The 11,925-nt window shown below is 34.8% G+C and overlaps 1 protein-coding gene across 2 annotated transcripts; it reads left to right on the forward strand.

Moving 5' to 3' along the window:
* Positions 1 to 413: 413 nt before the first annotated feature.
* On the forward strand, positions 414 to 11,582 carry LOC126717186 (NAD(H) kinase 1). Of its 2 annotated transcripts, XR_007652454.1 has the most exons (13): positions 414 to 585; positions 715 to 767; positions 2,985 to 3,132; positions 3,245 to 3,364; positions 3,786 to 3,952; positions 4,780 to 4,893; positions 5,076 to 5,170; positions 6,681 to 6,787; positions 7,500 to 7,573; positions 8,300 to 8,378; positions 8,549 to 8,856; positions 10,641 to 10,727; positions 10,916 to 11,064. XR_007652454.1 is itself a non-coding variant. In XM_050418611.1 (12 exons), exons 1-12 carry the CDS (start codon positions 429 to 431, stop codon positions 11,222 to 11,224), a joined length of 1,731 nt encoding a protein of 576 aa, XP_050274568.1. In that variant the 5' UTR covers positions 414 to 428; the 3' UTR covers positions 11,225 to 11,582. The 2 variants fall into 2 exon arrangements, 1 of the variants encoding a protein (XP_050274568.1); XM_050418611.1 differs by lacking the exon at positions 10,641 to 10,727 and having other exon boundaries at positions 10,916 to 11,582.
* Positions 11,583 to 11,925: the final 343 nt, after the last annotated feature.

The raw sequence follows: 11,925 nt of genomic DNA on the forward strand, positions 1-11,925 counted from the left end.
GCGTATAAATAACTTAAATTTAGGTCAAACTGGTTCATTGTAATTTGCCCAAAGAAAGAATACTAGTACTGGTACATTGAATTTTGCAAATTCTGACTTAAAGTGTACCTAGGCAAGAGATCCACAACCTCCCAGAATTGCCGATATTATTATTGTATCAATAACAAATCCACGTGAAATTGAGGTTGCTTCCAATTACAGACTCTCAAGATTTTTATACCATCCATATCCATAGTGTGTAGGCAAAGGTGGTGATCTAATTCTAAACCCCAAAGCCAAGTGATCCAAAAAGAGTTCACTTTTTGCAGTACTAGTACAAGAATGACACCCACCGATTCCAAATTCCAAGGACCAAAAGAGGCAAAGAAAAACGTAAAATCGAGCCTCATTACACAGTAGTTTGGTACTTTCACGTTTATAATATAAAAATGGTTTGGGTTTGGAGTAGTTGGTTGACTCTTGCACATGATGTGGGCTGTATCAGTTTTCTCATCTCTCATCTCACATCTCAACAAACTCGAACACACAACACAGACACTAGAGAGTCATCCCCACTCGCTTTGACTCGTCGCCACGCTTACTTTTGTGGGACCCCATCTCCAAAACTCTCTCTCTCTCTGTCTCCCTCTATAGAGTTTTAGAACGTTGAGAAGATGTCTTAACTAACAGTTTAAAAGGCCAATTTGCTCACATAAAACTCACTTTTTATGTCAGATAAACAACCAAGCCTCAGCTCAGCCATGTCTCCCAGCAAGCTTGATTCCATTGTAATCATACTCTCTTTCCCTCTTTTTCTTTCGCATAATCTTGTCTGTATGTTCTTGTTTTGTTTTGTTTCAGATATTGTTTGTGTTATTTGTATTTATATGGTGTTTTTTTAGTATTGTTTGGATTTGATAAGGTTTTTTTGCAATTGGGTTTTTTCCAGTAGTACTTTTTGGAACTAAAAGCTCAGAGCTTTATTGGGTGCTTTTAGTTCTTTCACTTCATGTTTCCTATGGTGGGTGCACATAATTTGTGGAAGATTGTGTGTTCAGTTTGGGCAGCTGCAACTTTTAAGATTGATTTAACCAGTTCTTGATTATTTTATTTTTGGTGAATTTGGGATTGGTTAAGTTTCTGGGTGTGTTTGCTTTATTATTCTGTAAAGATTCCTTTTTTTTGGGGGGGTGGTGGGGTTGATTAATTTGGGTTAGTTGAGGCTGAAATTGTACTTTATGATAGATAATTTAGAGGAACATATCATTGTGTTACCACAAATAATTGTTATGTATCTGTGAAATAATTTGAAGCTGGGTATAATTTGTGTGATGAGGGTTTTTAAAAGATTAAAGTGGATAAGATTGACATTCATGAGAGATAATCCTTGTTGTTTAGCTGAAAGGTGGATGTTTGTTGCTCATTATTGGACAATCACTTATTGATAGACCTCGGCTAGGCCTGATTGTTGTAGTTTCTTATCTCATGGCAAACCTTTTCAACATCACTTAGCCAATCCCACTCGAGGTTGATCCTATCTGGTCAAATAACTTGTGACAAAATCTTATGCCCATTTTATTATGATATTTCTAGACAAGTTCTAAAATAACAAGTGTAAGGGTTGTCTTATTGATGTAAAGATGATGGTGATAAGGAATTTACACATCTATATCTATAAATGAAAGCAATTGTGTGATGCCTTTAACTCTCTAAGTGTAATAGAAACCCTTGCCCAATTTTGTAGCTTTATTGGGTGTTATAAGAAATAAAATTGATTGATTTTCTTGAGGCGTAAGTCAGCTGTCCAATTTAGTCCCTTTATTAACGTTTTTAATAAATATCCTTTTAAGAATTACAGCATATTAATGGCCATTGTCTGCTACTATGGTAAAGTCTTGGGCTGCCAAGCCTAAGTATGTGAGTTTGAGTCTTGAGAGTTGAGAGTAGCTGCTTAATGCGAAAAGTGTTGAAGGGTTGGACCCTATCAAAACCACCCCTCATAGATTCCTACGCAGCTCTGAAGAGCAGTGGGTGATGACTCTTTATATCAATTTATTAATGTTTATGCCTGTCCAGTAGAGGCTTTCTGCTAGTAAATAAGGATACAATCTGGTTGTTGATTGTATTACATGCAATCATGTACAAACTATGAAGTGGTGGTGATTGTTTGAGATACAAATCTTGTAGTGACCTCATGCAAAAATTCCAACTTTTTGACAAGCTGTTTGTACTTATTATTAGAGTTTTGCACACAATTTCATATATGGTGATGTGTGTATTAATCCTCAAATTTTAGTGATGAGGCAACCCCTTTTGCAGTGCACTCTTTATGACTCCTTTTACTTTTTTAAAATTTGGTTCATCTATTATGCATTTCTATTGACTAATAATCCTTCATTGCCACATTTTTTTATAAGGGCTATTGGTTACTTGGGTTATTTAAAATCTGAGAATGGATCTATGGTATAGCTAATGTGCCTACCATGTAATGACCAGAAATGATAAGAGCAACTGAAAATGCATGCATGTAACTTTAAATTGGGAAACACCTGAAATGACATGTCATAATTACATATGGAATGACAAGTATGCCCTTCGCCAAAGGGATAACTAGTAGTCAGGAGGCCACTGCTGACAAGGTTCATGGGGGTTGAACTCATCCACCAAGTGTTGAGATCTTTCAGAGCCCCTCTTTTGACCTTTGAAGCAGTGTTATTGAATTCTTACTCTAGTGTGTGACTTTATGTTATCCTGTTGGCTATATCTCTAAGGCTTAGGAAGTAGGATATTTCCAGTAATATAAATTTCAAGGAAGAAATTGAATGAGATGCTACTTTTGTCAAATCAAATAATTTTGGTTTTCTTTCAATGCTTATTATTTATTTTTTTAAGGCTCTTAACTACATTGGCTTAGTACATTGTGTATCTTAGTATGCTACATCCTCTTGATGGGGAGTACATCAGCTTGCTGACATACCTCATACCTTTTCTTATTTGGTGGGCAGGGAGAGGCAAGTATATCGTGTTCACAGCAAGAGAATGGTTTTATCAATTCATTCTCTCTCTTCTCAGAGAAGGCAGTTGATGAACTTCTTCAACCTCCAGTTCAGGGGACTGATGAGCACCTTATAGAGTTCTCAGAAGCTATGAGAAGTATGTGCATGTTTTATCTCTAAGTTACTAACATCTTCAATTGAATTATCTGCTCTGCACATGAATCTGATCCTAAACCATGTTGCTTATGTATTTTTCATCTCAACTCTAGCTGTTGCAAAGGCTTTGAGACGAGCTGCTGAAGGAAAGGCTTCTGCTCAAGCTGAGGCAGCTGAATGGAGGCGTAAATATGAACTAGAGAGAGCACGGAATCTGCAGCTGGAGCCTAAAGGTGTTATAATGTTGAACATGAGCAATATGCATTTATATATTCTTGTTTTAGCTCTTGATATCTGCAGTCAAGGAAAGATTATTGATCTTGGCTTCTTTTGACCTCCCAAAGTTGCTTCTCTTATACAATATTAAAGAGGAGGTCAAAGATTGATCTGGTGTTCCCTGCGTAAGAGTGTTACAGAAAATATTATAGAAACCCAAACTGATATGTTGGTACACCTAATCTGCTGTAATTTGTTCATGTTTGGGTTACCTAAAGGTTATTCAGCCTCTATGTGTGTGTGTGCACGTATAGAGTTTCTTTTCTAGCTTACTTGATGATTTTATAGACACTGATTTTACAGCCTAATCTGCTATTATATTTCAGGAAATTTTATATTTTTCTTCTTACTAAAGGAATTTTCTGGCTTGTATTACAGAGCAGTTACCTGGGCAGCATGGTGATGAGGCAATAATAGAAAACTTGATTAACCAAAATAATAAAGCTAATGGGAAATTCTTGACTTGTTGTGGGAGGAATGGAATTTGCTCCCATGAGGTTCTTCGAGATGGGGAACCTGGTTCCGATTCCAAGATGGTTAGGAAGGTAGTTTTTAGTATACCCCCAGTTTATGAGCCCTGACTTGTTATGATGAACATCATTTTTTTAATTGCATGAATATATTCTGAATGTTGTTCAAAGCATCAAAACATTTCTATGGAAACCCTGTTAGTCCAGGTAAAATTCATTACCATTTTCTTAATGTTCATTGAGTTGTAAAGACTCCACAGAAGGCGTTTGACCTAATCTACTACGTATTTAAAGGATTTCTTTGGATGGTTATAATTATTGTGCCTTTTCTTGTTGTTTGTGTATTTGCAATTAATATTAATTTTTTACTAAAGTAAAATTTTGACCCTTGAAGTTTGTGTTGTTTTCAATTTGGCCCTTAACATTTCAAAAGTTTTATTTTGACCCTTCATGTTTGATTATGTTTTCATATTGGCCATGCCGTCCAGTTCCATTAGTAACTTGAACATTAAGTGCCCTTCATGTTTAATTATTTCATAAAATACTAGCTCTAAAATGATGTGGAATGCAGGAATTTCATTGTTGTAGGCAAAAACATATTATAGATGGTCAGATTATTAACAAAAATGGACAGGAAGACCAATATGAAAATGAAATCACACAAGAAGAGCCAAAATAAAAATTTTGAAACATAAAGAGCTAAATGAAAACAACCCTACACCTTAAAGCCAAAAGTGTACTTTAGTCTAAATTTTTTTGGGTAGTCCATATCAATGTGTGTGTGTGTGTGTATGCACAAATCACGTAGTAGCATTCGGACAATAGCTTAAGCATGTTGCAACATAACTAGTGCCATATATTGTCCAGATTTTAACAATGATAGAAATTTGTTTCTGAGACAGGCTTCATTTAAACTTTCATGGCGCTGCAAAGGTGAGCAAAGTGATCAGCACAAACATGACATTGTGTCTTTTGAAAGAGGGAATATCACCACTGCAGAGCGCAGCAGTAAGCAGGTGTTGCTTTTATTCTCTATGCAATAGGCTGTTGTTTTGAGTGTGTCAAATTAGTGATGTTTGCTATTGATATATCTGTTCCCTCACCTAATGTAGGTAGAGTGGATCCCCCTCTTAATTGGCCTAAATTGCTATCCCAATTCTCCCATTTATTGTCTGATTGAAACTCATTTTCCTTTCAGATCTCTTTGAAGTGGGAATCACGCCCGCAGACTGTGCTTGTTATGACCAAACCAAATTCGATCTCTGTTCAAATTCTGTGTGCAGAAATGGTCAGGTGTGAATATAAAACTACTCTCACATTCTGCTGTTCTAAGAGCAATTTTCCTGCTTGTTTCTTTCAATACTGTGCTCGAATGAGCTCCATAAAATTTCTTCAGACATTACAGCAGTCAAGGATTGACTTTTAAATAAATTGAATGACTTTACCCCACAATTGCTGCAAGGTCACTTTTGTAATTGATACCATATGCTTCCTGCTCTTTAGTCATTAAAATAGAGCTACAAAGGTAACACATTACTAGCCAGTGGGTGTAATAACAACTTCTGAAACTTTAAGGAGAACTGAGGGTACTAATTCACTTATTGACAAAAACAAGGGAAAAGACTGGGTAAGAGTCTATGTTCTCTATGAGCACTGAAATGGCTTGGACTGTAGAAAATTAGAGAGCAGTATGATTTTATCAGTTTTGTGGGTGATGTGGAAGTCATGGCTTTCTATATATCTTTAAGATTTCAAAAAAAAAAGGGGAAAAGTTAATGGATGGCCTAAGGGCATTGCCGCATTGGTTTAGGAAATATTTTTAGAAACTTTTTAAGGGAAAAGAAAAAAAAAAACTGATTTTTTTCACAATTTTTTATATTTCCCATGAAAGTGATATTAAAGCTTTCCAAAAATTGTCCATTAACAAATGCTCTAAGGGCACCCATTAACCGGACCCTATTTGTCTCTTAATTGTTGATGAAGCTTATTTTTTTATCACTGTTTTTGCCTGATAGAGGAGTGGTGCAAATGCAAGCTTGTAAAATTCAAAAACCAGCATGCACAGTATTTGTGACTCTATTGATCCCAATGTTTTTTAGCCATACCTGTATCCTCATTTTGTTATATTTACTAACTGTTAAAATAAGTGAAGATTATTTGTATTACAGTTTCTTTTTGTTCTTACTCTTATTTTTAATTTTAGTTCTGCCTAATGATTGATGTAATACTCTAAAGTTGGGTCATCAATGCTTTCTTCATGCAACCATGAAGGATATAGGCTGTTAAAGTTGAATTTTTTAACCATAAGGAGGCATATATACTAGCATATTTCTTTTTTAGAAACCATTATCCCAAGAGCTTAAGATATAAAAAAGTGGGCTGGTAAAATATATCAAGCATCCAGTACCAGACATGCAGAACAGATGAAATCTCCTAATGGGGGTTTTCAAGATTCAAATTGAAGATTTCTTAGTCAAACTAACTCTGATGTCAATTCAGAACCATAGTCAGAAATGTTTTAGCTGTTGGGAAGTAAACCAAGAATCCATTATCAAGCACCAATTGACAATACTTAGATATTGGATACATGCTGGCCAATGAGTTATGTCATTTATCTTTCTAATGCTATTACTCTCTCTCTCCCTCTCTCACAAAAACACACACACACACACGCATACACAGAGTAGCTGAAATTGGTTGACCTTGTAAAGTGATGTTGGCTTTTAAATTTACACTTGTGCCATTCAAAGCAAAATCTTGGGTCAAATAATATTACCTGCTTCGCTTTCCCTTCTTTTCCCAGATGGTTGAGAGAGCAGAAAAATATGGACATATATGTTGAGCCACGCGTGCGAGTGGAACTTCTAACAGAGTCATCTTACTTCAACTTCGTACAAACTTGGAAAGACGGTGAGCAGTGAAATTTTTGTAATTGGAAGATGTTAAACAACTACTACTGACTCAATAGCATCTGTACTGTTGCTTCTTTATTTGTTCTTTCATATGGTGATTAAACTTCAATTTGGATCATATGTTTTAAACTCTGGAACTTTGGTTTCTTCAATTTGGACCAGATGTTATAAACTCTGTAACTTTGGTTTCTTCTTTGATGCTTTTTTTATAAGTAAAAAGAAAAGTTTCTTCTTTGATGCTATTTGTTAAAACCTTGCATATGAGACTTATGTTCTTGCTCACAATGTTATTTTAATTATTGTCATGGTTGTTTGCATCTGTTAATCTTGCGTTCCAAGTTTAAGGGCTATTTATTTGTGTGTGTGTCTGTGTGTATTAATAAATGCATGTATGTATGTGCTTGTTTAGATTTGCAGCAAACTTTGTCAGCTTATGTTGCAATAAAGGGTTGACGTGATAATAGTTTTTGTTGCCAAATTGAGTGCCTGAATTATTGCATGCTAGTGCCTTCTGTTCCAGGCAATGGTTAAGTGGAAATATTTTGCATGGATTTATAGTTAATATCTGTTTTCATACTCATTCAACTCATGCAACAGTAGAGTGTTAAGTGTTACTTCTACATTAATTACTAAATTTTCATGTCTTATGGTTATTCTTTTCAATATTACCTATGGATTTAAAGTTAATATATTTTATTCTCTTATTGCAGACAAGGAAGTTTTGCTCCTGCATACAAAAGTTGACCTTGTAGTAACTCTTGGTGGGGATGGAACGGTCCTTTGGGTATGTGCATTTACTTTGATTTTAGCAATTATTTTTAAATCAGAATGTATTATAACATTAAAATATTATTTTAGAGTACTTACATTACAGTTGCACTTTATCTTGTTTCATCCTAGAACAAGCTAAATCAGATTTAAGTCTGTTTTTTCTACTCTCTTCAGTGTGATACCTGGTGCAAGTTGTTTGGGTTAGATTTAGTTTATAACATGTTCCTCTTTGTGTGTGTGTGTGTGTGTAATGTTAACGATGGTCTAGATAGTGATGGGTAAGAATTTATGGATTCTATCATTCATTTTTTTATTGAAATTAGGGAAACACAAGATCTCCTGTCCAATTTTCTACAATCACGTGTTTCTATTCTACGGTGCCCCTTGATATTCATTTAAGTGCTTATTTGTCAACAAGTTGGACTATGAGATTGCATTCTTGATTTTCCTCATTTTCTTACCCCTTCTTGGTTTGCCCTGCAATTATTATTAGAAGTAAAACTTTTCAAATCTGATTATTATTGCATTATGTGTTTATCTCTCAAGGTAAGTACTAATGCTATGTGTAATTCAGTGTGAAAGTGTGTTTTATTCATGGGCATGAAATCTAAAGCCCATGGAATATGCATCAACTGAATTTATGTCAGTTACTTAAGATTTTTAAAAAAATTTATTTTTATTTTTCAGATTCGTTTGCTTTCAAACCTAAATTTATTGATTATTACTTACTCATTTTCAGGCAGCATCCATGTTCAAAGGACCGGTTCCTCCTGTTGTCCCATTTTCTTTAGGGTCTCTTGGCTTTATGACCCCTTTTCGTATCCTCCATGTGGTTTAAAGGCGTTTGTTTCTCTAACAATATGATATTTTGATAAATTAGCAACAAGAAAAAAAAAAATTGATATCAACCCTGTGATTTTTTCCTCCTTTTTTGACATATTGGTTGCCTCCCCCGACTGACTCAAAGGTGCTCCTTAACATTCTTCAGACACTGAAAATTACAGAGAATGCCTCAACCAAGTCTTAAAGGGTCCCATTAGTATCACATTACGACACCGTTTGCAGTGCCATGTTATTAGGGATGCAGCTAAAAATGAGTATGAAACTGAAGAACCAATACTTGTTCTGAACGAGGTTACAATTGATCGAGGAATATCATCCTACCTCACAAATTTAGAATGCTATTGTGACAACTCCTTTGTCACTAGTGTGCAAGGGGATGGGTTAATTTTATCAACAACATCTGGGAGTACTGCATATTCGTTGGCAGCTGGGGGATCAATGGTCCATCCACAGGTATGTTCTAGCACCATCCCTCAGTACAAAATATCAAGATTGCATTAGATAATATTTCAAGAAAAGTTGGTTGATCTTTTTAATGATGGAATTCATGCTGTGCGTGTAAATAGTGTGTTGATTATCCTCAAAATGATATTCTAAGCATAATTTCTCTAAGTGAACTCAGGCTAGATTTCCTTGTTCATGTCTTGCAAATAGAACACCTTTGGTGACCATGGACTGTGATTGCCTCTTGCTTAAGCACTTAACTAGTTAATATACATGTTGACAGTTGGCTGATAGTAATGCACATATTATTGCATATAGTTATTATGGCATTTATGTTTTCAACATAACATCCATGTGGACCTCATTTAGTCTGTATCTTGGTCAACATCAACACTGAGTGTGACAGATTTATTTATTTATTTGTGCTCTAGATATGTTATGGTTAATTTAAAGTCTATGGTGCATGTTAAATTGGAGTTTTGTTCACTATCCCGATTTCCTTCTTGTAATGTCTACTGCAACTTATGTAGTGTTATTACAGCTGTCTCCCCTAATGAACAATAAAAACTGGCAAATTATGCAAATTACTTTGTGTACATTAGTTTCACCTGGAATTGTAGGAGATATTTCTTTTTTATTTCCTGACTGTTAGGGGGTTGCGATGTATTTGGGACATATAGAAACACAATCAAACAAAAAAATTTGTGTTTGACCTGCCTATATTGCCAAACTGCTTAAAGTTTTTACTCTTTATTCACTTTTGTTTAAGTCCATTATTACATTATATTGCCGAAGTTAATATCTGGATTATGGCTGTTGTTACATAATGTTAATTGCTATAGAGAGGACAGATGTCCTCATTTAATGGTTTTTCTTTCTCTCTTTATTGGACTTCCTGTTGTACATATTGGGGGAGAGAGAGCAATTAAAAAATATTTAAGGTTGCTCACGTACATGTTTGCTGAAGCAGTATATAACTTGCACAATTAACTTTTATCCTACATCGTTGTATAACTCCCTTCTTTTACATTCCAAAATTATTTCTTTTATATATGTATAAAATGAAGGTGTAAGTGATTGATTTGACACAGAAGTGCTGAATTAAAAAGGGATTGACATGATTCCTCATTACTAGGTTGACTAAAATCTTCTGCAAAACTGTTGGGTTTTGGCTTGCACAGGACAGGCTACTGCTTCATACTCTCTCTTGAATTTTTTGGAGTTCTATGATCTTTTGAAATTTAAATGACAGATTTTCTTTTGGGCGTTTCTCTTATGTACATCCTGTGTACTGGAATTGTGCCCATTTTAACAAAATTTATCACTAATTGAAAAAGAAAAAAAGTTTCTAAGAACTTCGAATCATTAGGTGTGGAGTCTGAAGCAAGTGCAAACTTTAGAATTTGGCAAGAGTCAGGCCTAAAATTCAATCATTGAAAGTTCAGATGTTTTAGCCAGCTAATATATATGTTTTTGCCTGTGACAACTTTGATAAGATGTACAACATGGCTGTAATACCTGGCATGGGTGTGTGTTTGAATATTAGAAATAGAGAACCCATAAAATTGAAACTGTGCCACATAAAAGCAGATGGAGAGATTTGCTTAAGAAGTTCTCATACTCTGTGATAAAACCTGTGTATTCAAGTAAATGTTGATCCAGTTTCCCACTTTTTACCTATAAAAAAAGAAAGAAAATGCTGATCCAGTAATTAACAAGAAAACGGTAAATGTTGATGCTATCATGGTCAATTCTAAGCAAATCATTTCATTTCGGACACATTGCAAACAAAGGTAAGAGAAAAAGTATGAGTAGAATCTGGCATGGAAGGGTGAAGGGGAACCATATTCTAACCTCAAATGCGGCAGAGGAATTATTCAGTTGAGTGGATTCTTCAGTTTAGAAGTTACTCATTAATTTTGCTTCTTATATTTTATCAATTTTTGGGGAGAAATTCTGAAAGAGGACCCTTAAATTAAATTATAGTAGGCACTCATAGTCAATGAAATATTTTAAATTTTAAGTTTCAATACATATTTTATTCTTAGTTCAATCTTTGTAATTGCAGGTCCCTGGTATCCTATTTACACCAATTTGTCCACATTCCTTGTCCTTTCGGCCTCTTATATTGCCTGAGCATGTGACATTGCGCGTACAAGTACCTTTCAATAGTAGAGGTCATGCATGGGCTTCATTTGATGGCAAGGACAGGAAGCAACTAGCAGCAGGAGATGCTCTTGTATGCAGCATGGCCCCTTGGCCTGTGCCTACAGCATGTCAGGTTGATTCCACTGGTGACTTCTTGCGAAGCATTCATGAGGGCCTCCACTGGAATCTAAGAAAGACTCAGTCTTTTGATGGTCCTAGAGAATCATAAATTTCTTTTTCTTAATAATTTTTACAGATAAAAGAAGCTATTATAGTTGGTATATCTATTTATTTTCAGAAAATCACTGCTTAAGAGTAACCTTAGGAGGGGCCTAGTGGGGGAAGCTAATGTAGTTCTTTTTCTTATCTCCCCCTTAATTGTTTTTACTTCAATATGAATAGGGCTCCCTGATGTATATTATGGAATGAGAGATGAACGTTTACCGATAATGATGATGACGAAGAATAGGCCTTAGAATGTTTCTTATAAGATCAATATTTTAATTTTCAAAGAAATTTGTGAAACTATAATTATGTATGAAATGAATACATACAAGAAAATAAAATTGTTAAGTGTTTATACTTGCTGTCTAGCTCTCAAAACATGCTATTCAGAGTTTAGCTTTCCTTTTTGTTATTTAAATTTTAAATCTCTCTTTCTTCTCTCTCCCCCTTTCCAAATTATATGAAATATTTAAAAAGTGAAATAATGTAAATTTAATACAATATGTTTACCTTTTGTTTTGTGCATGTCTGATTTTATTTTTATTTAATGTTGAATAAAAAGGGTAAAGGGAGAGAATAATAGTAGCATGCAATAGCCAATATGGTCCATAATGTGGGGATCCTTGAAAGAACCAAACCACTCATCCTTAGTGGTAACATGCCCGAGTTTAATTAGTACTAATTTATGCATCTTTGCAATTCACG

Source organism: Quercus robur, chromosome 1 (genome assembly GCF_932294415.1).
Source record: "Quercus robur chromosome 1, dhQueRobu3.1, whole genome shotgun sequence".
In the NCBI taxonomy this organism is placed as follows: Eukaryota; Viridiplantae; Streptophyta; class Magnoliopsida; order Fagales; family Fagaceae; genus Quercus; species Quercus robur.